Source organism: Engraulis encrasicolus, chromosome 21 (assembly GCF_034702125.1).
Source record: "Engraulis encrasicolus isolate BLACKSEA-1 chromosome 21, IST_EnEncr_1.0, whole genome shotgun sequence".
Lineage (NCBI taxonomy): Eukaryota > Metazoa > Chordata > Actinopteri > Clupeiformes > Engraulidae > Engraulis > Engraulis encrasicolus.
Window position 1 is genome coordinate 2689667 of NC_085877.1, and position 22251 is coordinate 2711917.

General features: G+C 41.7%; 1 protein-coding gene across 1 annotated transcript; it reads right to left on the reverse strand.

Moving 5' to 3' along the window:
• Nucleotides 1-5140: 5140 nt before the first annotated feature.
• On the reverse strand, nucleotides 5141-6402 carry LOC134437271 (uncharacterized). The gene is made up of 2 exons (XM_063186762.1): nucleotides 5700-6402; nucleotides 5141-5505 (listed from the first exon to the last, which is right to left on the reverse strand). The coding sequence occupies exons 1-2, from the start codon at nucleotides 6238-6240 to the stop codon at nucleotides 5333-5335; spliced, it is 714 nt and encodes a 237-aa protein (XP_063042832.1). The 5' UTR covers nucleotides 6241-6402; the 3' UTR covers nucleotides 5141-5332.
• Nucleotides 6403-22251: the final 15849 nt, after the last annotated feature.

A 22251-nucleotide genomic window follows, 5' to 3' on the forward strand; every position in this document is an offset into this window, starting at 1 on the left:
ATCACAAAAAAGATGATGAAGTGGAGAGTGATTGAAACATTTTGAGAACTTGTTACACCCTTGCCGGAAACAAGCAGCCCCATCACAACCAACCTGTCCATCAGCACCTGGCCACACCTAATTACTAAGGGCTGGTATGTCATGATTCCATTATTGCTTGCACCTGCCAAAATTCCTAATCACTCTGGTCACATGGTATTCTTGAGCCTGTATATAAACCTGGACTGTCACAGTGCTTTAGTTGTTTGCCTGCCTGTCTGTTGGCTTGTTAGAATGGCTCAGCATAGCACTTGCTTGCCTACTTTGTTGGTGTGCTTTACAAGCCAGCTAATAGCACTTTTGGCTTATGGCATTTGTTAGCTTGCTAACTTCATCTTGTGCCTTGCTTTGTGAGATAGCCAGTAACAGCAGTTGTTGCCTTGCTTGCTCCATTGTGCACTTGATGTAGAAGAGTTTTTTTTATTAATTCCACATTAAGGAAGACATTGGATATTAATCTTCACCGAAATGTGTTCATACAACTCAACTGACTCTTGATTTAATTGTGGTACAGGACTGCACAAATCAAAAATATAAATATATAGATTTCATAAATGTACTTGCATCAGGCAGCTCTAAACATTACCTTAACAGTGCAGTAGTAGAGTGGTGCCATGCATAGGGTATTACAGTCACGGTGGAGCATGGGAGGTGGTACAGTATCATGATCAGGGTACCTCAATCATGGTGAAGGATAGAGGGGGGCAGGACCATAACACATAATAAACTAGGTTGGGGGAACAACAGGAGCACGTCTGGAGAACCAAATATGTGACCAACAAGGTTAAGGGAACCACATGGGAACGGCGAGGGAACAAACATGACATGAACAAGAAAAAAGGGCCGGTGAGAGAATGTTGGGGGAACGGAATGGGAACCACACATGTAACATTCCGGGAACTAAAATTAAACTTTCCTGCCAACCACGTGGGAACGTAATCAGGACTAAACTGGAACCAAGGGCTTGTGTTCCAGGAACCTTCTCGGAACTAAAAATTGTTAGTAGGGGAACCATTGGCATGCACAGACATGTCGGGGGACGAGTGGTGGGTGGCATGTGGGGGCATTCCTGGCTGCCTTACTAGACTATAAAGGCATTCAAGCATTATTATTGTGCGCTTTTAATCGGCAAGCATTTCTAAATGATTCTCGTCCCTATCTGTGGACACCTATGTGTGGGGTGATCTGGCAATGAAGGCTACAACTAAAATCTATGTTTTGTTGTGATGAGTCGTAGGTTCAGTAGGCCCAACAGTAGGCAAGTTGTTTTTAGAACTTCGGTAGCTATAACAAGGAGCTTGCCGACACAACATGCTGTTTCTCTCACCAACAGCAGAGGGCACACTTTCAAAATACAAGCTCTGTGAGCCCTTCCTCGCAACAGTGATGCCCACTGGGCAGGATCAGAATGTGACGCTTATCACATCAAATGAGCTGAAGGAACTCCAACCTCAGACCTTGTGACTATAACCGGTTGGCGCTTTCGATGACGTCACTAATGGTTCTAGAGTAGAAAGCATGGCAGGTATAACAAAGCCTTAAAGGGGTATGCCACTATTTTGGGGCTTAATACAGTTAAAATCGTTGGCTGGGGTTTATAAATGTGGTAAAGTGTCTTATTTTTCATGTTAAGCGTTGTCTTGCTTTAACCCTATCGCGCCGGATGCATCATCTATGATGCATCAAATTCAAAGCCCTCTCCACGCTGACACAAAAAAAAATCCATCTCAAAAACATCCTGCGTGTCATTTCCAAACGTCCTGCAGTACGCGGAAACCGCCACAAGAGAGCAGCGGTCAACAACAAGTTGATCACAGCTCGGCGAAAAATGCAAAAATGGAGTAGAAGCGGTTTCCCTGACCGACGCTGAGATATCGACAAATTGCAAAAGGTTTGTGTACAAATTTCCGAAATATAACTCTACATCCTTTAATTTGAACACTTGCTTTGTGCAATTAATCAAGGAAGAGTTTATATTTTTACACCGTGTTGCAGAGAGATCGTGCTAAAACTGATGAGACATATAAGCACCATCCGGCGGTGGCAGGAAGTCAGCCATCAATGCATTTGCGCTATAGGGAAACTTACAAAGCATACCACGACGATCGTTTAACAAAACACACAAGTTGTTTTACTTCAAGACAAAGATATTGCCTTAAGAAACAGGTTTTACTTGCAATTTTGAAAATGTAATGCAAAATGTTGAAATTATGATCTCGTAAAAAATGCATTGAAGTGAATGGAGAAATGGTCCAATTGTAGTAATGGACCCATATATTCAAATTACACATCAAAAATGAATAATGATCTATATTACACTCATAAATAGGTTGTTAAGCATTCGATCAGCTATGTTTTTACATAGATTTTAAAAAATTACCCAACCAGGCTGTGGGAAATGTAAAATATGGTCCTGCTAAAACAAGGATAGGCTTAAAAAAATGGCAGGATCTCACTAAATATTTAAAGATAATCCTCAAATTAAATTGTCTGACAACTTTTTTAAATAAATAAAAAAGATGCAAATGCATTAAAAGTCATTTTTCAATGGTCATGAAATTTGAATTTTCATTCCCTTTAAAGCCTGATGCATCATATATGATGCATCAAATATCTCAGTGACCTTAACAAAATTTTGAATTTTTTTTTTACATTTCTTATAAGGGACCAATATTGAAGCAAATTCCAAATTCCGATTTTAACTGTATTGAGCCCCAAAATAGTGGCATACCCCTGTAAGAAGCACAGAATGATGCATGCTCCACAGGGGATTGGCTGGCGTGTAAGGCCTGGAGGCGCATAAGATGCAGATCAGAGATTTTTTCTTTTCAGGGACATTTAATAGTTTGTTATTGACCCTGCTACTAGCCTTCTGAAATTCTTTTTCCAGGCTGTTAAAGATTTCAATCCTCTGAGGGAGTTGTTTTGGAGGTACCTCCCTCCATGGTATAGCTGCCTATCTGTGCCAGCTGCTTTCAGGCTTCTAACAGAATGAGAGGAAGAAAAAGGAAATTGTTTGCTCTGAACTGTGGGAAGGGAATGAGTTGTGCATTATTGTCTCCCTGTCCCACACAGGCACACGCACGCACGCACGCACGCACGCACACACACACACACACATTATCTATCTCACCCCTGCAGCATATAGGTCTCTGGCTGTTTTTAATCAGCACTTTATAACAGATGCAGCGGACAGTGCTGCCACCACCGGATGGACTCTTTCATGTTCTATTCATCAAAGGCCTGGGCTTCACTAAACTCTTTCATGATGACTATAAGCCCCTGTGGGTTATCTTTATAGCACTGCCCACCTGAGAAAAAAATGAAAGTGAAACTGTTAGACTGTTTTTTTAAGGTTCTGAAGTACTGACCTCATTTAGTGCCATAACCATGAAGGAAAATACTGAAATCTGAGTTATGGCAGTGGATAATACCTTTAAAAAAATAAAAAAATAAAAACTAAGTATGTGACAGGTCTGCACCCTGTGGCCGTAAAGATATTTTGAATAATAAAAAAGTAATGGACAGAGGAAGTCCATGGGGCAGTTTTCACTCAGCAGCCAGCCGGTCAAACAGCTCTCAATCCAGCAGTTTTCACCGGTATGATGGATCTTGGGTCTGGTGGAAATGAGATATATGGCACAGCTCTGCACACTCATCCCACAGGAGTAATGGATCTGGAGAGAAAGTGGCCAGCCGCTTGGTTCTATTCGAAGTGAGGATGGATGGTGTGTGTGTGTGTGGATGATTGTCCACCAGGAGTGTGTGTGTGTGTGTGTGTGTGTGTGTGTGTGTGTGTGTGTGTGTGTGTGTGTGTGTGTGTGTGTGTGTGTGTGCGTGCGTGCGTGCGTGCGTGCGTGCGTGCGTGCGTGCGTGCGTGCGTGCGTGCGTGTGTGTGTCTGTCTATGGAATGGAATTCAATTGACAGGGGGCAGCCGTGGCCTAGTGGTTAGAGAGTTGGTCTGTCAATCTAGGGGTTGCAGGTTCGAATCCCTCTTGACCTCTCCCTACATCTCCATCCATGGCTGAAGTGCCCTTGAGCAAGGCACCTAACCCCACATTGCTCCAGGGACTGTAACCAATACCCTGAATAATAATAACTGTAAGTCGCTTTGAATAAATGAAAGCGTCAGCTAAGTGCAATGTAATAATAATAATAATAATAATAATAATAAAGTAATGTTGACTTCGCATTCGTGTATGTGTGAGTGCATGGTAGTGTACCATTGGAAGGGTCTGTTTCTGCCCTTTCCAATTATATTTATAACACCTTTGTTTGTATATGTAACATGTTCTGGAGTCGAAGAGAAATTCACATCAATATAGTAGCTGCATACCGATAATCAGCTGTTCATCAGTAATGGAAAATTTGACAAATTTGATGGTTGATTTCCTCTGCCATTCTGGAGCGTAGAGGCGATTGTCTGACAGAAAGCTCAGCTAGAGCTACTTCGGATGATATGACGTGTCATGTATGGTTCATCAGTAATGAAGCAGAGAAGCATAGGTGCACTTTTGAGAGACAGCACCTTGTGCTATCTTGAACTGGAGACAGTTTGTGTGTGTGTGTGTGTGTGTGTGTGTGTGTGTGTGTGTGTGTGTGTGTGTGTGTGTGTGTGTGTGTGTGTGTGTGTGTGTGTGTGTGTGTGTGTGTGTGTGTGTTATGGGTGTGGTGTAAGAAGACAGGTATGTGTGTGTGTGAATATGTTTCCGGTCTGTGTGTGTGTGTACATCGGGAGGAATAGGACTCGTGGGGGAGATTGATTTACTGATTTACGTAGACATTTTCTAAGCCATTATCAGCACACCCAAACAACCCCCACGGCTCCATACAGCACCCATCAGGTGACGTGATCTAAATGAAATGCTGTTGGTCTTCTCACTGAAGTTCTACACAAATCAAAGTTGTCCAGCTCTGTCTTTCTCTCTCTCTCAGCTTTGTGCAAGTCTTAGTTTAATCAAAGGTTTATTTTATACTATATTTAACATTAAGTGTTGACAGGATGACTGAGCGAATAAACAACGTTTTGACCCATTACAGGACAAAAATCAATATTAAAAAGAAAAGGCACAAAATAGAATGATATATTTTGGAAACTTTATTTGAAAGAAATGTATTTTAAAGTTGGATAGCCGGTTTGTTGGTTTGTTGTTTGGTAAATTTAAAGTTCAATTTATGGTAAAGTTGTAAGTTTCTTTCTTTTGGAGTTGACTATTTCTCATTTTGGAGTTTTCGACCACACTCGCAGTCCATGATTCCCCCAACACACATCCAGTCCATGTCGTTCTTGCATTACACATCTTCGGTTATGATTTTAAAAAGGGAAACAAAAAAATAGAATGTAATGACCCCCAAAAAAACAGCCAGGCTCAGTAGCACGAATAGATCCCATGCGTTTGACTCGTCGGTCTCTCTGACGTGTCTCAGTGTCTGATGTGTTATCAGTCCCTCTGGTATGTCAAAACCTGTGCCATGATGGAAAAGGAAAAGTGATGAATAGTGATGAAATCAATTGGTTGATATTGTAATCGTTGATATCGTAAGCTGTGAGGATGCCTGATTTTACTTTACTTATGTTTTAAGTTTGTAATCAAGGACTATACTGTATATGTGCATAATGTTATAAGATTATTATTATTACTATTATTACAGTTCTTACCCAGAAGGGTAGACTGGACAACATCCTCACAGCATCTCCTGGTCTCCTCAGTGGCTGTGGCAACACCATCATCAATATCATCATCATCAGCATCATCATTCGCGTCATGATCAGTAGCCGTCGGACATGCCTCGGCCTGTAGATCTGCAGCCTCAGCCAGGCTCTCGGATGTCACGTCCTCCTCCTTGCCCTCAGTGACTTCAGTGGCCTCAGTGACCTGAGGGGCCTTGATGACCTCTTCTGTCCTGCACTCCTCAATACTGGACTCTTCTATGGTCTTTGCAGCCGCTGCTGCCTCTCGGTCCTTCGGCCTCCTCCTCCTAAATGGGTTGATCACCCAGCGGCGCTTTCTTTTCTTCACCGTTGGCTTCTCACCTCCTGCCTCCTCTTTCTCTACATGCATTTTAGGAATGTGATTATTCTTATGCCTCTTTCTCACTCGCCTCCTCCTGATGCTGTCCCTGACAGTGGTCACCATAGACCCGAGGGCTGTCATGAAGCAGCCTGATGGCTGCCGTTCTTCCTGCCCATCATCCTCCATCTCCAGTAATTTTAAAGCTCTCTCATCTCCTTCGACTTGGTCTCTTCTTCTAAAGGCATCTTTGCAATAGGATGTCGATGATTATAGGGTTGAGGATGTGCAATTCAATAAGTATTAGCTGTTTTTTCTTTGTGCTGCTGTCTATGTGTTATCAAGCTGAAGTGATACCAGAGAGGAAAGAAGAAGAGAGCGGAAACAGCTGCCTCTATGGCGTCACCGCGCCGCCATTTTGATTTTGTTAGATATGGACGTTCCATGTAAATAACACAATGTTCAGACTCATACATGAGTGAGGAATGAAACCGTGTGTTGTTTTCTCTGTCGACCACATTTTCATCAAATTCACTTATTTCGCATTGTATTCATTTGATACGGGATTAATAGTTGATTTCTACGTTTTATTAAAAAAAAAAACCCGTGATGACTGGAAACGGCAACTCTACAAAAAAGTTCCTTTTTGGGAACTTCTAGACGCAACGCTGACTCTTCCTGAAAAGGCAAGTGGCTTAATGTTTTTGTATTGCATAAATATGACAAGTAACTATCCACTTAGCAGTAAGTTCGTCATTATCTTTATATTCGTCATCAAATGGATTTAATATTATGGTTGTATTCATGGATCTTTCTGGACAGTGGGTGATGTGTGTCGGCCGTTAACGTTAGCATATCTCCATGGACAGCTAAGTGTCTATGATGTTAAATTATTAGGCCTATGTTGAGTATAACTATTTTATTCGTAAGTATAAAATGGAAGTTAACACATCTCCTCCCAGTCGTTGTTTGGAATTTTAGCCTTAGTCTCCCGGCCAGTTTCATAAATTTTTCATCAGCCAGCGAACATTTTGTCCGATGGGCATGTGTAATTTCTAGAAGTGCTAGTTCTTCAGAAAAAGGATACGTGCCTAAGTACACTAAACCAACGTTAGTTCTGCTGCTGTGTTGTTCCGGTTTTTTATTCCAAACTTCCATTTTCACTCCTAATGTTCACCCTGACGTGAACAGGAAATGTGCATGATATCATTTGACTGTTTGTAGGCCCCTAGAGTACTTCTAGGTGTTTTTCATGACCGATGTCAGTTAACTTTTTGGGAGCCAACGCATGTGAGGCGAAACGTGTTTTTTACCCTGACTTGGAGTCAAATGTTTTGAATGTCTACTATACATTGATTAAGGCATTTTCACGCACGAGCAAGGAAACAATGATACATTACTAATACTTAATTCAAGTCAGTGGCAGGAAATGATAAACCATAACCAGCAACGCATTAATTACAGCAATGCATTACTTTTTTCTGCAACTCAGAGAATACCTTAAGTTTGGCAGTTTTTTTAGCAACTCAGTCAACATTGCATGTAAGCTTAACACAATAATGCATATTTTTTCTTTTTTGTGTCACTCCTCACCACATATGGCAGATTTAGTGTGAAGAGCCACCTGTACAAGATTCCTTGGGACAGCAGAACATGCACCTCACGCACTACCCTGGCACCCTGGCTGAACAACCCGCAGCACATCATCTCCAGCTGAGAGGGGGACTCATACATTCATTTGAAATCAGCTCTACTGAGGTGAAATGATCAAGAGTCAAAAGCATGCTGAAGAGATAAACTTGATGATGGCTATGTTTATTTAATTAGCATTGTTTATATAGATTACACATTCCTTGTAAAAAAAAAAATAATTAAAAAATTAGTTGTCGGAGCAAGATAACATGCACTGCTCCACCTGGGTGTCTTCAGCAGTATGCACAGCCCGTCGTTCATTTGCAACCTGAAGCTACTGTAGGCCAGGGGTCCCCAAACTTTTTTTTAAATCTGGGGGCCACATTATTGTTCCTGACTGTGATCAGGGGCTGGAATCAATACCAATCATGTAAAAAAGGTGTGTGTGTGTGTGGTGGGTGGGGGGGGGGGGGGGGTGGGGGTCAAAATTCCGATGTCAATTTCATTAATTTTCTTGATTTCTTTGTTTTCATGGCTTTGGCGTTCTGATTGCCCACCTTCAGTTGAAATTTTATCCTCATCAATAAGTATGTATTAACAAGGAACTCTTTGCAGGACAGACAGCTGGCGGAACATATAACAGCATCCAAATTCACACTCTGATATACTGCAGATTTTAAGATTGCCAGGACATGTTTCCCTTTAGAAATTGGGGGGGTATTGGCATCTAAAAATGTGTTCAATTTGCTCTGTTGTACGCTGTAATACAACACTTGGTGGGAATAACCCATCCCTGAACTGCTTATATCTGAAAAAGGTGTATTTCTCCTTGAGTGTATCTCTGTCCTCCTCGTTTGCCTCCCACACAGCGTAACACAACTCTTGCAATCAAATTTGGCAGAGGCTCTGAAGGCCACATAGCCAGCAAGGGTACACTGACACATTGCCCTCAATGACGTCCCACCCCTTCATGAACTCTGTGTTGTCCAGTCCAGGGAATGTGGGTTCCTCATCAGTAGACTGTACGTGAGTGCATGGTCAGTGCGGTGCATGGATGGGGGAGTTGCCATCTGCGATGACTCAGTGCAGCTCTACAAAATCATTGCAAATGATTACAGACTTACAGTATACTAATCATGTGTGACACTTTTGTTTTTGAAAGGGTGTTTCGTGTACCTCGTGAGGCATGGTCAGTGCGGTGCATGGATGGGGAGTTGCCATCTGCGATGACTCAGTGCAGCTCTACAAAATCATTGCAAATGAATTACAGACTTACAGTATACTAATCATGTGACACTTTTGTTTTTTGAAAGGGTGTTTCGTGTACCTCGTGAGGCATGGTCAGTGCGGTGCATGGATGGGGAGTTGCCATCTGCGATGACTCAGTGCAGTGCAGCTCTACAAAATCATTGCAAAAGATTACAGACTTACAGTATACTAATCATGTGTGACACTTTTGTTTTTGAAAGGGTGTTTCGTCTACCTCAAACAAATGGGACAATTGCAGCAATAGTGTATTTCCTCCGGTTCGCAATTTGTATTTCTCCCAAATGTCATTAGATAGTCTAGCACGGCCTGCCTGTAGTCTAATCGGAAATTGCTGAGGGTCTGGATTGTCCCTGTGCCCCGCCCTCTCGCTCTGATCACCCCAAAAGAAGTGTTCCAGGCAGTCCTGGTTGAGGTGCCTCGTAAATAGAAACTGAAATCCTTTCTCTGTGAATGCAAATGACAAACAGTACATTGGCCAACAGCAGAAAACATGCAGTGGTGGACAAAGCTCATTAGCATTAGCAAAGCTCAATTTTGAATAATTATGCCTTATTGCTGCTACCTTTCAATTCAGCCCAATTTCCTTGATTGCTCTTAGGTTATGCCTCCAACCATTTAGGCAATTCAAGCTGTTGCCACTGGCACATCTGACAGATGCCAGCCAGTTTAATACTCTCATTGATAAAATCAATATGTGTCTCTCTGAAGGCATCCTTTTGTGGTGTGCTGCTGGACAATGTGCTACTGTTAAAGCAGTCAAACATCTGGTTAAAGTGGGCTACAAAATCTGCTGCCGTCGTTTTGCCCCCTCTCTTAGCTTCCCCATGTCTGCCATGGTGAGCAGTGCAGCCGCAACAGAATGACTAAGAACCTGTAATAAAAAAATAAAAAAAATCCCATTTTCAGGACCATAGATAAAGATTGTAAATTGAATGTTATACCGCCTGCATGACAGTTTTCACTTTGTGGCTTACCTGAGTGGCGAGAGGCACACTCATTTTGAAAAGGCAGTGAGGGACAGATGCCGTTGGGTTAACTTGGGTGCCATTCGGTGTTGTCTTTGTGAATCAATTTTAAACATTTCAGTGATGTCTCCCCATTCTGCCAATTTGTCCCCTATGTAAAATCCATATTTTCGCAAATTGTTTCTGATGTTTTTCATTAAATGGGGGGGGGTCGAATAAAAAATGAATCTTCTGGCTTTTTGACAAAGAAGTACGGTTTTTCTTCTGTTATACCCAGGTTTCTACAGGCTGCCAGGTTGTTGCTGCCTTGGTCCATTACCAGCACCATGGGAGTGAAGCCAGTGTCAAGCACCTTTTCCACCGCCTCCATGATTTTGGTTTTTAAGACCCCATGCTTCATGGTCCCAGATGACAAGAAGTACCCTATGGGTTGTTTCCATTTCCCAGTTAGACTACGGATCATGAAAACCCCTGCATGGTTGGCTGGTCTTCCCCCTTCGTCATACCCTTCTACTTCATCTTTCGAGATGTTATAATTTAGGCTACATTTCAATGTAATTTCATCAAATGTGATGGCAACGTGCCTATCTCGCTCTTCCATATGCTGCACTTGATGTTTAAGTGCATACAGCACAGGTTCATGCCATCCCGGCCCGATGTCTACTCTCTGCAAGATATTTGAAAGGGTCCTGGCTGTAGGGAGCTTGAAAATTCTCCTCATGGTTCGGTAGGCTTTTGGCCCTGTACCCTTAACCTGTAACGCCCAACTTTTTCATGAAGTTGCTCCACCGAATGGCCCTTGGTTTTTTTTTGGCATTATCAATTTGCTCGTTGACAAATTGTGCGGCTTGTTTTGGCAATACTTTGGAAATTTCCCCTCTTTAAATGTTTGTTTGCTGATAGATGGTGTCTTTTTCTTTAGCCTTGACAGCTTTGATTTGTAGCAGCCAATTTTTTCTTTTCAGTTTTTCCACTGTGTTGTCATTGCTGACACTGGCCAGTACATCAGTGCCTAAAAAGAAATGTGACAACTGTAACAACAGACTTATGCACAGACTACTACCTATGCAGTGTTCAACACTCAGAATGTATCTGTTACCACCATTTGCCATTAAATCACTTACTATCCAGGATCTCTGAGTCTGTTGTCCCTCAATTTCAAGTGCGACCCGTTTTCGGGGTGGTGGAACGAACTGTGTCTTGAGATTTAGGGGGGTTGGGACAGTCTACTAGCCAGGGTACGGCCATTGGGCAGTAGGCCAGATTTCCTGCAGAATTGTATTTTTTTTGTAAAGCAACCCAACATTTTAACTTATTTTTTGTGAAAAATGTGTGTTTTGAATTTGCAACATTACCACAAGTAATCAGGCTAAACATCTGGGTTTACAGTATGTTGAAAACTTATAGAGTATCAAGTGTCATTTTCAGAATATGAAATGGCAATGTCTCTACCTGTCCAATGGGTTCACAAATTGTGAAATGGCGAAATGGTCACTGCATACTTTCCTATGCTTCATTTCATCGGTCTGTAAACCACATAGGTCCTCCCGCCTGATGTTATTAATCCAATTCTGCACACCTGCAGAAAATAACAGTAGTGTGTTTTAATATCACAGATATCCTTGGTTAACATTTGCGCTGGTTCATGTTTTCTATTTTGCCACTAGGGGGAGATACAACACAAATTATAGGGGTCCGGGCTTTTTTGTTGAAATTGAGTTTTCCGTCAGAGGAAAGTCTATGTGAGTTTCTCTCCACTTCAATAGGACACAGGACTGGATACTTTGCCGTGGATATGTTTAGTCTGGCGATTTTAAAGTTAATTGAGTTAAATTTTGAAAGGAAAATGTTAGATGCATAATGTGGGCATCATCATAACACGAATAAAACAAAGCCCACTGCACAGTTTGTCAGATCATTTCAGCGCCTCGATTCATCATGCAGTGGGTTGTTGCGCTAGCAGGCTATCCAACTTTGTTTTACGGCGACATAACGTGGCATCATCTGCCTACCCAACACATCCTTTTAAGGTAAGACAATTAGTTAATATAGCACTTGATGTGGCACGTCGTTGGCGTATTATATACGAGCAAATAATAGTTTCTAGGTGACGTATTATGCTATGCTAAAACTGTGGTGGGAGGTGCTGGACATTGAAAACAGCCTTCCTTGCAGATCATCGACAGTATGCATTTCTAAATCAGAAGTGAAAAAAGGTACTCGGTAGGCCTAGAAAATTAAATGTTGTGCTCGCATTAGAAGTTAAGCACACAAAGTTATGTCTTTTGACACACAATGTTCTCATCATGTTGCTCAAATATCATTGTGCCCATCTGACATCTGCACATCAGGCTTAGGCTATCAAAACGAAACTATACCTTTTTTTTTCTTTGGGAAATGAATGAAATGCCACCTCCTTGTTCCTTCCTGTGGACTTGTAACACCCTACAGCAGCACATTGTGTGCCTATATATTTTGGTGTATTTGGGGCATTTGGGTCCTTTGCGTAATTGTGATCGGTGTTAGCCATGTTTTTGACTGATGCTGAATGAATGAACCGTTGGCGACGCGTCCTTGACTACCAAAATCAAAATGGCGGACGGCGTCGGTGAGGTAACAATACAGGCCAATAGAACTTTCCCCTCTCTTCTTCTTTCCTCTCTGGTGATACAGTGGTGTTATAGTTCTAAGTGGTATCAGAGCTTCCATTGTGATGTCAGAATCCTCAGTGTGTTCCCATCTCTGGTGTTCCTTAGCAGGGGCGTATCCAGGACATTTTTACTAGGGTGGCCAAGATGACACACAAATATAGTCTGAGGTGGCCATGGAATCATGGAATTATATACACATACGGGGGTCCTCCCACACAGAAAATGTTGCATTTATTCTATGCTATTTCCTGCATTTTAAAGAAAAGCACCAGTGAACTTCAAATACAATATTTTGTAGTAGTATAAAATATATATATATATATATATATATATATAGTATTGAAATGTTCTATGTTTAGGTCTTTGTTTTCTATGTACGTATTCACAGAAATTAAAGATAAATGCACACACATATCCTCATTAAGTTATTTTAATGTGCCAGGCTTTTAATTGAAAGTGCAGTGTAATCTGGTTAAATGCTATGCATTCACATATAAATATGCATAATTGGCCATTTTTAAATAACTGAAGTATGAGAGAGTAGACACCAACTTCATGAATGACATCTGAACCTGACATACCATGCTCAGTAGGTGGAGATCCAGACAACACAGATTCACAGTCCGTCTCCTCCTCCTCCAAATGTGGCTGGTCAACTGTGGTAATACAAGGATAGTTTAAAATGACAGACAGACAGACAGACAGACAGACAGACAGACAGACAGGTCCATGCACATATACATATAATACAAATCTTTAGTTCACCATCTTCTGTCTCAACATTTGTCAGCTGTTAAACCCTTTAATGCATGGCGTTATACCTTTGTCGTTACCAGAGTTACCATAGTGTATTACTAAAGACCCTGTGTTATGTAGTGTGGCACTATGACAGAACCTTTTTGATGACAATAACAGTGTTCCACTGGTTGAACGGTGTGCATGAAAGGGCTACATGTAACTAATTCAAACTTTCCATGCACAACCTACCATCTTGTATTGGGGTAGTGGACTGCTCATCAACACTATCCCTAGGCTGCTGGCTTGTGTGGGCATCTGCACTGGTGCTGGTACTGGCTGTAGCTGACTCTGACTCTTTTTTTTTCTTGATAAAGAAGCTCTCAATATCGTTTCTTCTCTTCATCTTAATGTCACTCACTGGAGGAAATGTAATCAAATCAATGCAACCAATTAATCATTCAATCAACTCACTTCTAAGCATAGTAACTGGCTACAATATCAGAGGGATTATTGTCGAATTGGCAGAGTACACATGTTGTGTTCATGAGTTTTGTGTTCGTGGTTGTGGTTCCCCTTAGAGTAACAACTTTGACTTCATTCAACAATGTCAGAATACAAAAAAACCTATATTATTGATGTTGACAGTGTCAGATGTCAAAGCAGTGGCATATGGTTTTAACAAAGAAATTATATGACGTGAATTTCAAGTCTGAGGCGCCGTCGGCCTGCGTCGGCCTACAGCTGTGAGCAGTGGCTGATTCTAAAGCCGTGGCTGCAGGGTTTTAGCAAAGAAACTAGACTGCCTGTGCAGTCGCCTTCGACTGCTTAAGGTATATCCCCGAAACGCGACGCTTCCAGTCCCCAATCATTCCTACCACTCCCGTCCACCTTTTCATGAACGTTTATGATAAATACAAAATATAAAATAAATACATTTAATATCTATACATAGATCAATGACGTGCATAGGCTTAAAACCAAATGACTATTGTGAAAATGAAGGAAAAAATGGGGCAAATGGTAACACTGTTTTAATGGTTCACTATTACAGTGGATATACCACATTAGGTACAGTGTAATAACCAGTGTAACAATATTTAATACCACGTCATACCAGTGTGACACCATGTACCAATTTTGTACTTATATCATGTAGGCTATTTGTGTGTAAGTGGTATTACATGGTATTGCATATTTGTACACTGGTATTACACTAGTATTACATGGTATTACATATTGTTACACTGGTTATTACACTGTACCTGGTATTGCCTATTTTTACACTGGTATTACACTAGTATTACATGGTATTAAATATTGTTACACTGGTTATTACACTGTAGGCCTACCTGATATGGTAGATTCACTGAAATGGTGAACCATTAAATTAAGGAGTTACCGGGCAAATCAATCCACCCAGTCAGAAGTTATGGGCCAAATAAAAATTCCACCATTTTGAAAGTGTTGACCTCCAAACTCGAATCAGTTCATGAACCTACCCTGCAGCATTCACACACCAAATCTGGGACAAATCCATCCACCCGGTCAGAAGTAATGGGCCAAACAAAAATTCGGCCATCTTGAATTCGGCCATCTTGAAATTGTTGACCTCCAAACTCGAATCAGTTCATGAACCTACCCTAGAACATTCACACACCAAATCTGGGACAAATCCATCCACCCGGTCAGAAGTTATGGAGCAAACAAAAATTCGGCCATCTTGAATTCGGCCATCTTGAAAGTGTTAACCTCCAAACTGTAATCAGTTCATGAACCCACCCTAGAGCATTCACACACCAAATCTGGGACAAATCCACTCACCCGGTCAGAAGTAATGGGCCAAACAAAAATTCGGCCATCTTGAATTCGGCCATCTTGAAATTGTTGACCTCCAAACTCGAATCAGTTCATGAACCTACTCTAGAACATTCACACACCAAATCTGGGACAAATCCATCCACCCGGTCAGAAGTTATGGACCAAACAAAAATTCGGCCATCTTGAATTCGGCCATCTTGAAAGTGTTAACCTCCAAACTGTAATCAGTTCATGAACCCACCCTAGAGCATTCACACACCAAATCTGGGACAAATCCATCCACCCGGTCAGAAGTAATGGGCCAAACAAAAATTCGGCCATCTTGAATTCGGCCATCTTGAAATTGTTGACCTCCAAACTCGAATCAGTTCATGAACCTGCCCTAGAGCATTCACACACCAAATCTGGGACAAATCCAAACATCCGTTCAAAAGTTATCGCGTTAACACGAAAGACCTTACGCGGCGGCGGCGGACGCGGCGGACGCGGCGGCGGCGGCGGTGCACGCAAAACCATTACATCCCCGACGCTCCGCGTTTCGGGGATATAATTACATGACGTGAATTTCGTTGGTGAACAAACTCACATCTGTACCATGATTTTGTGTGCGTGACGATTTATTTTCGCTACGTTTGAACAAAAGGATTACGATATATTGACACATTTGAGGTCAAATATGTACCGCAAATTTAGCTCTTGGGGGGGAGTCATACTCTGAAGTGGACTAGCGCTATAGTTTAGGCAACACATCTGTGACTGATGTGAACTTGCTTACTCTAAAGAGGCAGAGGTGCTCTTTACTATGACTTACTCCGACTTTATTTAAGTTTGATTTAAACTCCAAGAAAAGTCAAGACAATCGAAGAAGCAAAGGAGAAGCTTCTCACTGAGAGAAGGCATCACAACAATCATAGTCCAGCTTAGCATTAGTTCATTTCACATGCTAGGTTTAGAGCGAGGTACTGACGTCTGCCTACCGATCCTGACTGTAGATAACAACCGACTACCCTTTCCAATGTGTGGCCAATGGGCCAATGCTATCCATGCCATGTCCCTATCCAAACGGTTTCATATTAACTATCCTGTTATCAACAACAAAAATAAACTGACGTGCACGTTAGGATTGTGCTGTGCACTGTTGGGAAAGTTACTCAAAAACTGTAATGCACTACTTATTACATGTTACTGTCATTTAAAAGTAATGCCTTACATTACAACATTACCTTTTTTAAAAAGTAAGGCATTACACTACTTTTGCATTACTTTTAGTTACTTTAGCCAAAATGACTGGAAATAAGGATTTGGCAATCTACAGTGCAAATCTATGAGGTGGCATGACTTTCACCCTGCAGACTGAAAACCAACATTTTCAGGAATTGCGTCTTACCCACATACAATGAGGCCTAAGAAAAATAAAAGTTTGGTTTCGGTTGGTTGTCAGGTTTGGTCATCGTCCGGTCAGATTTTTTTTTTATTTCCAATTTTTTTTTTTATTTCTTTTTTTTTAATGTCCGACCCCCCAACCCCCCACATGCGCCAGATTTTGTCATAAACGTTGTTGAACAATGCCAAGGACGATAGTGGAGTTGAGGCTTGATAAGTACAGCTGAAGCTACAATGAAATATAATAAGCATTAATGAGCCAAGAGGCCTATAATATTTTATTTAAAATGTATTTATTTCAATTTTAGTGATGTTTAGTTGAACAAAAGTGAGGGGGGTGCAACATAGGCCTACTCATCCCCCCTACCCTGCCGTGTCCCTGTCTCGTGCGAATGGGATGCATCCCCTCCTTTCCTGACTAATTTGGTGGTGCTATGGCACCTCTTCAAATCGTCAAATTGTTTGTAGGCTACTGTTTTTCGACGTGGAAAGCAGTTTGGGTTTCAAGTACAGTGTGCATTTAACTTAAATGTTCTTGGCGTCCTTTTCAATGGAGTCAAAGTAATGGGCATATACCCATCTTGAAAACGAGCAAGCTGGATCTTCTGGATCGGTCATTCTTTGTCAGCCTGCCATTTCGAGAGACGAAGCGTGAATGAGGAAGCAATGTTCTGCGTGAAACTTTAAAATCTTTGCGCGGACGTAGGCTATCGTAGGCAATAGCTGATCTCGCGGTGATCCGCGAACATTGTATAAAGAAAACAAAATACTCACACAAAATTTAGGTGAAAAAAATGCATTGTAATGTGCAAGTTACTTGCATTGTAACGAGGACATATTACCGTTTTTTTCTCCTGTAATCAGTTACATTACTGTGTTACTCAAAAAGGTAATGCATTACAGTAATTAGTTACTTTTGTAACGAGTTACTCCCAACACTGGTGCTGTGCTACTAACTTGGTTTGCAGCTGCCACAACACTAACTTGCTCTCATTTAGTCATGTTGTTGTTTCGTGTAGCTATCTCGTATTTTGGCTCTTCCTGGCTGCTAATACTTGCATAAAGTTTTCAAAATTAGGTTTTCCAACACATTCAGACAACCAACAAATCATTAAATTGCCATACCTTATTGTCCAAATTAGACTGTCCAGGCAGTTAGTGGATGCGGTCTCTCGTGAAGGAACTGCAGGTGACACAGTGCTCCTCAGCATCGCTGGTGCGGGGTTGCCAGATCTTTCACGATAAATAAGCGACTACAGGCGACACGCAGTGGTCATCTCGTGTAAGCCTACTGATCAGAAATCAGCCTTGTGCAGCATCAGTCCAACGACTGTCGTGTTAGTTAAAGTGTAAAACTGACCCTAGATCTGTCAGCCAGCGATCACCATGGATTGACAGTTTTCTCTTGTTTGTTGTTGGGTTGACGAACTTGAATGATTACCTGTTGTTATTATTGTATATTTATTTATTTATTTTTAAAAATATTTTTTTTTATTAATTACTTGTCGAATCAAGGGTGGCCAGTAGGGTGGACAATAGCGTCCCAGGGGTGGCCCTGGCCACCCCCTGCCCCCCCCTAGAATCGCCAGTGTTCCTTAGTGATGTCATCAGTGAGGACACTTCACAGTGCAGGTAGAACCATTGACAGTATATCTACTGTCAATAGGTAGAACACACACATAGGGTAGACTGAGTACAGTTGGGTACACTTTTATTTTTGTCCCCTTCCACGCAGAAATTAGACCATTAAAAGGTCCTAAAAAGAAAGTTGTTTTGGACAGAACATATTTTCAGGATGTGGGCAAATATATAATCAAGGAATTATATCTCTAGGATGTTTAATGTTTATGTAATTAATCAAACAAAAAAGGTGCACTTTTGTCCCGACTGTACCCTAGCTAAAAAACGGTGGGGTACAGTTGAGACATAGCAGAGTACAGTTGAGACACCATTCTAATCAATGGGAGGTAATAGCCATGGGAGCTAATAGCATGGCCGATAGCAAAATACTGTACTCAACTGTACCCGTTAGCATCTTTACATTGGTCATAGTGAAATTAGCACTACAGGCTAGCATCTAAACTGTCCCCTTCTGACCAGATCACACATTGATAAAGATATTAAAATGGTTTTAACTGTTATGATGTCAGGAAATATGTCTGCTTTTAGAGCACATATCATGGCTTGCAATCATGTAACTTATATCAAGAGGATAACTAATGGTCATTAGATATTCATTTTTGAAGGAACCTGGTGAGGTAAATCTGACCTGTCGAAAACAGCATTTCCCCAATATCTTTGGATCTGCATTCTGTGCTGGTTTCAAATTTTCCCATGATCAAGGAGGATATCGATGCGCATGTCCACAGCAAAAATTAGATCAGAGTTACGTTGTTACCCAGAGATATTTGGTTTATCTAAACTGTACCCTGTACTCAACTGTACTCAGTTTACCCTACACACTAGCACACACAGGCCTTTTCCAATTCATTCTCACTACAATACAAGATTGAATATGAAATGGTGGGCATTGAAGTCAATAATACTTTTAATTACAGTAAAAGTCCTCTGAGCCCCTACTGGTCGATAAGTGAAAAGTGAAAGTGAAAGCCCATTGGGAAACTCCAACTCCCATTGTCATTGTGACACAGCACTCCACAGCACACAAGTGAACACTGCACACTGCACACAACGAAATTTCATTTATGCCTCACCCGTGCAAGGGGGCAGCCCTCAGTGGCGCCCCATGGGGAGCAGTGCGGTGGGACGGTACCATGCTCAGGGTACCTCAGTCATGGAGGAGGATGGGGGAGAGCACTGGTTGATTACTCCCCCCACCAACCTGGCGGGTCGGGAGTCGAACCGGCAACCTCTGGGATGCAAGTCTGACGCCCTAACCGCTCACCCATGACTGCCCAAAGATAAGTCTAGCTTCTTATGGATGGAGAGGGAAAACAGAGCTAATATTACTCCAAAATTACACTAATTATCCTACATAAACCTTGTGCAAGATGTTGACGCCTTACGTTTTGATTAACTGTTACAAACTGGGTACGCATACTGCATTTCTGCACACAGATTAGCCTATTACAGTTTTTCTCGATTGCTTAAACACACTTTTCAGAATCAGTTCTCGAATTCTCAAAACTCTACACACAAATCTCCAAACCTCACACACAACGGGCAAAACTCTTCACTACCTGTTGGGTAGGCCACGTAGTAGACGAGTGCCCTACCATATCAGCCACGGCAGGGCCAAGTGGACATGTTTTAACTGAACTTACAGCTGTAAGCTGTCACTAGTGATTGTGAACTGGGCTACACTGCCAGTTCATCTCTGCAGTAGCCTACTGTAGGAGAGTCCTCCTGTGTCATGCAGCCTCGGGCTTGGAACCGATGAGGCTCTGGGGACCCCATTTATGATGCTACTACCATATAAATCGAGGGATCTTGTGGGGTTAACTCCATCAGTACAACATTTCCTCAATTCAACAGCCAATTAAAGGGCAACTTTGTGCGTAAAATTAGGTTTGTAATTTCATGGATGTTTAACAGCTTAATAATATTTGCCAATCTTCAAGTTCTGTTCTGTTTCCCTTTGAGCCCATTCCACAGTCCCACATCAAACAACTCATTTTATTATTTTAATTGTATTCAAATTTCCTTTTTCCATCAAAGTTGCCCTTTAAAGGTGCACTGTTTATGATGGTGGTCAGAGTAGGCCTACTTATTGCAACTGCGCTGCTCATTGAAACTCTGCTGCCTGCTGCAAAAATTGATATTTTCATGAATATTTACTAAATTATAAACTAATAAGGTGACTCTTAATTCGTTTCAATTTGCAGGATCATCAATATAGAAATCACAGTCAGGTATACACTGCCACTTTGTAAAAGTCATCTTGTTGATCTTTTTGTTGGTATTTTCAACCGCTCTTCAAATGTGCATTTCAGGAAACAGAAGAATGGCGGAGAGGATTTGGCATCAAAGGGCTACAAAACACTTCTGCAGAGAGAATGTTATGCACCTTCAATCAGACTTTACCTGGGTCTTCATCCAAGGTCACCTTGCCCTCGCCCTCTGTAGAATGGAACATTCAGTCCTCTCTTCATGAATTGAAGTGAGTCTGTTAATGGGATTCATAGGCTATCTAATTACAAAACAACCTAGCCTTGGCCTGCCACTAGCATAGGCTATGTTTTATCAAGATTGGCCCATTACTAACAGGGAAATGCCATTCAGGCGACCTACTGTACGGTATATGTGAATCATAGGCCTACATTATTCAGATATCTGATGAAATTGTCCCGTCAGCAGTACCAAGTCACCACAAGACATAAGAGTTATGCAGTCACACTCAATCAGGCGGGCAGTTCAAAGTGCTGCGTCTTGACATTAATTGCTTTAGTTTTTTTCCTTCAGGCATCAGGAGAGAGTGCCTTTTTCCTGAACTGCCTCTCTGGCTCCTCAGATCTGGCAGCAGGTTCAGAGTGGGTCTCCACTCGACTGTTTTTTAATTAAATTGCATCCTCCATGTCGACTTGCTCTCATCTCATCTCGTCTCCGTCAGTGTGAGATGTGAGATTAATTATTAGTGGAGTGTTGAGGAGATGGGGTTGGAGAATGGGACCGGTGCTCTATAAGGTAACAGAAGGAGAAGTGTTGGATGTGGGAAAAGACAGAAATCAGCATCCGGTCTAGTGGAGACATGGGAGATGCTACTGCACGTGTTCACTCATTAAGGAAGTGACCTTTTGAACCTCGGAGAGACAGAACAGACAATATACAGGAACAGAAATGTACTCCTAAGTCTAATAGAGATGTAATGTGCAACTACGTATAGGTTATTTTGAGTTAATAATCTAGGCAGTGGCGTGCACAGACATTTTGGGGGGCAGGTGCTGAGGGTTGCGGGTTGAGGGCATGTGGAACTTCCGACTGCCCTACTTGGCTATTAGAGATTATGTATTATATCTGAGCATTATTGACACATGCTTTTGATCATGAAGCATTTGCATGTTATCATGTCAACATGGACCACAGTAAATCGTGACAAAGAGCGCTCAAAAAAGAAGGCATTTTTGTCCAGGAGGGCAAAGGGGCAGGTGCTTTAGCACCACCTTATCCCTATCTGTGCACACCTATGAATTTAGGTATAAACAGCATAATTTATTGAGTTGTTAAAGCTCCTCATTGAAAAGCTGTCTATTCAAAGTCATGTACTTGGATGTATCTATGCACTTGTCTGTCTCGCCAATGGGGACAGATTTTCCAAAATGGGAGAATCTAGGCCTGTTACAGGAGGTAGATGATACGCACATACTTTCATCTCCATGAGCAATGTGTGGGATAGCCATAGGCCAGTGGATTTAAAACAGCACTCGCAGCATGCTGTCTGGATCTCAGCAACAATTTTATCTCTTAAAAACATTACAATTACCATTGTCCTTTTTCACCATGTCTCGCAACAGATTTCTGCTATTAAAGTATATAAACGTGAAGTCACGTCTGGTCATGTGTGTTTTATGCCCTGACTTACATCCTTAAGGTCTGTGTTGTCAAAAAGCCTGTGTGTTCCCACAAATGTCTCAACAGTTTATCCTAATTTGTGGTAGGCCTAGGGTTGCCAACTGTCAATGAAAAAAATACGGGACACTTCATCCTGCCGGGGGTCTGGGGGTCGTCCCCCAGAAAAATGTGCATTTCTTAGATGTAATTTCTTGCATTTTAACGTCCTGTGTCCC

Bases quoted from the DNA above. Each gene is read 5' to 3' on its own strand.
- LOC134437271 (XM_063186762.1), bottom strand. From the start codon at position 6,240: ATGGAGGATGATGGGCAGGAAGAACGGCAGCCATCAGGCTGCTTCATG. The intron at 5,506-5,699 runs GTAAGAACTGTA...ATCATGGCACAG, and splicing joins TGTCCAGTCTACCCTTCTGG to GTTTTGACATACCAGAGGGA.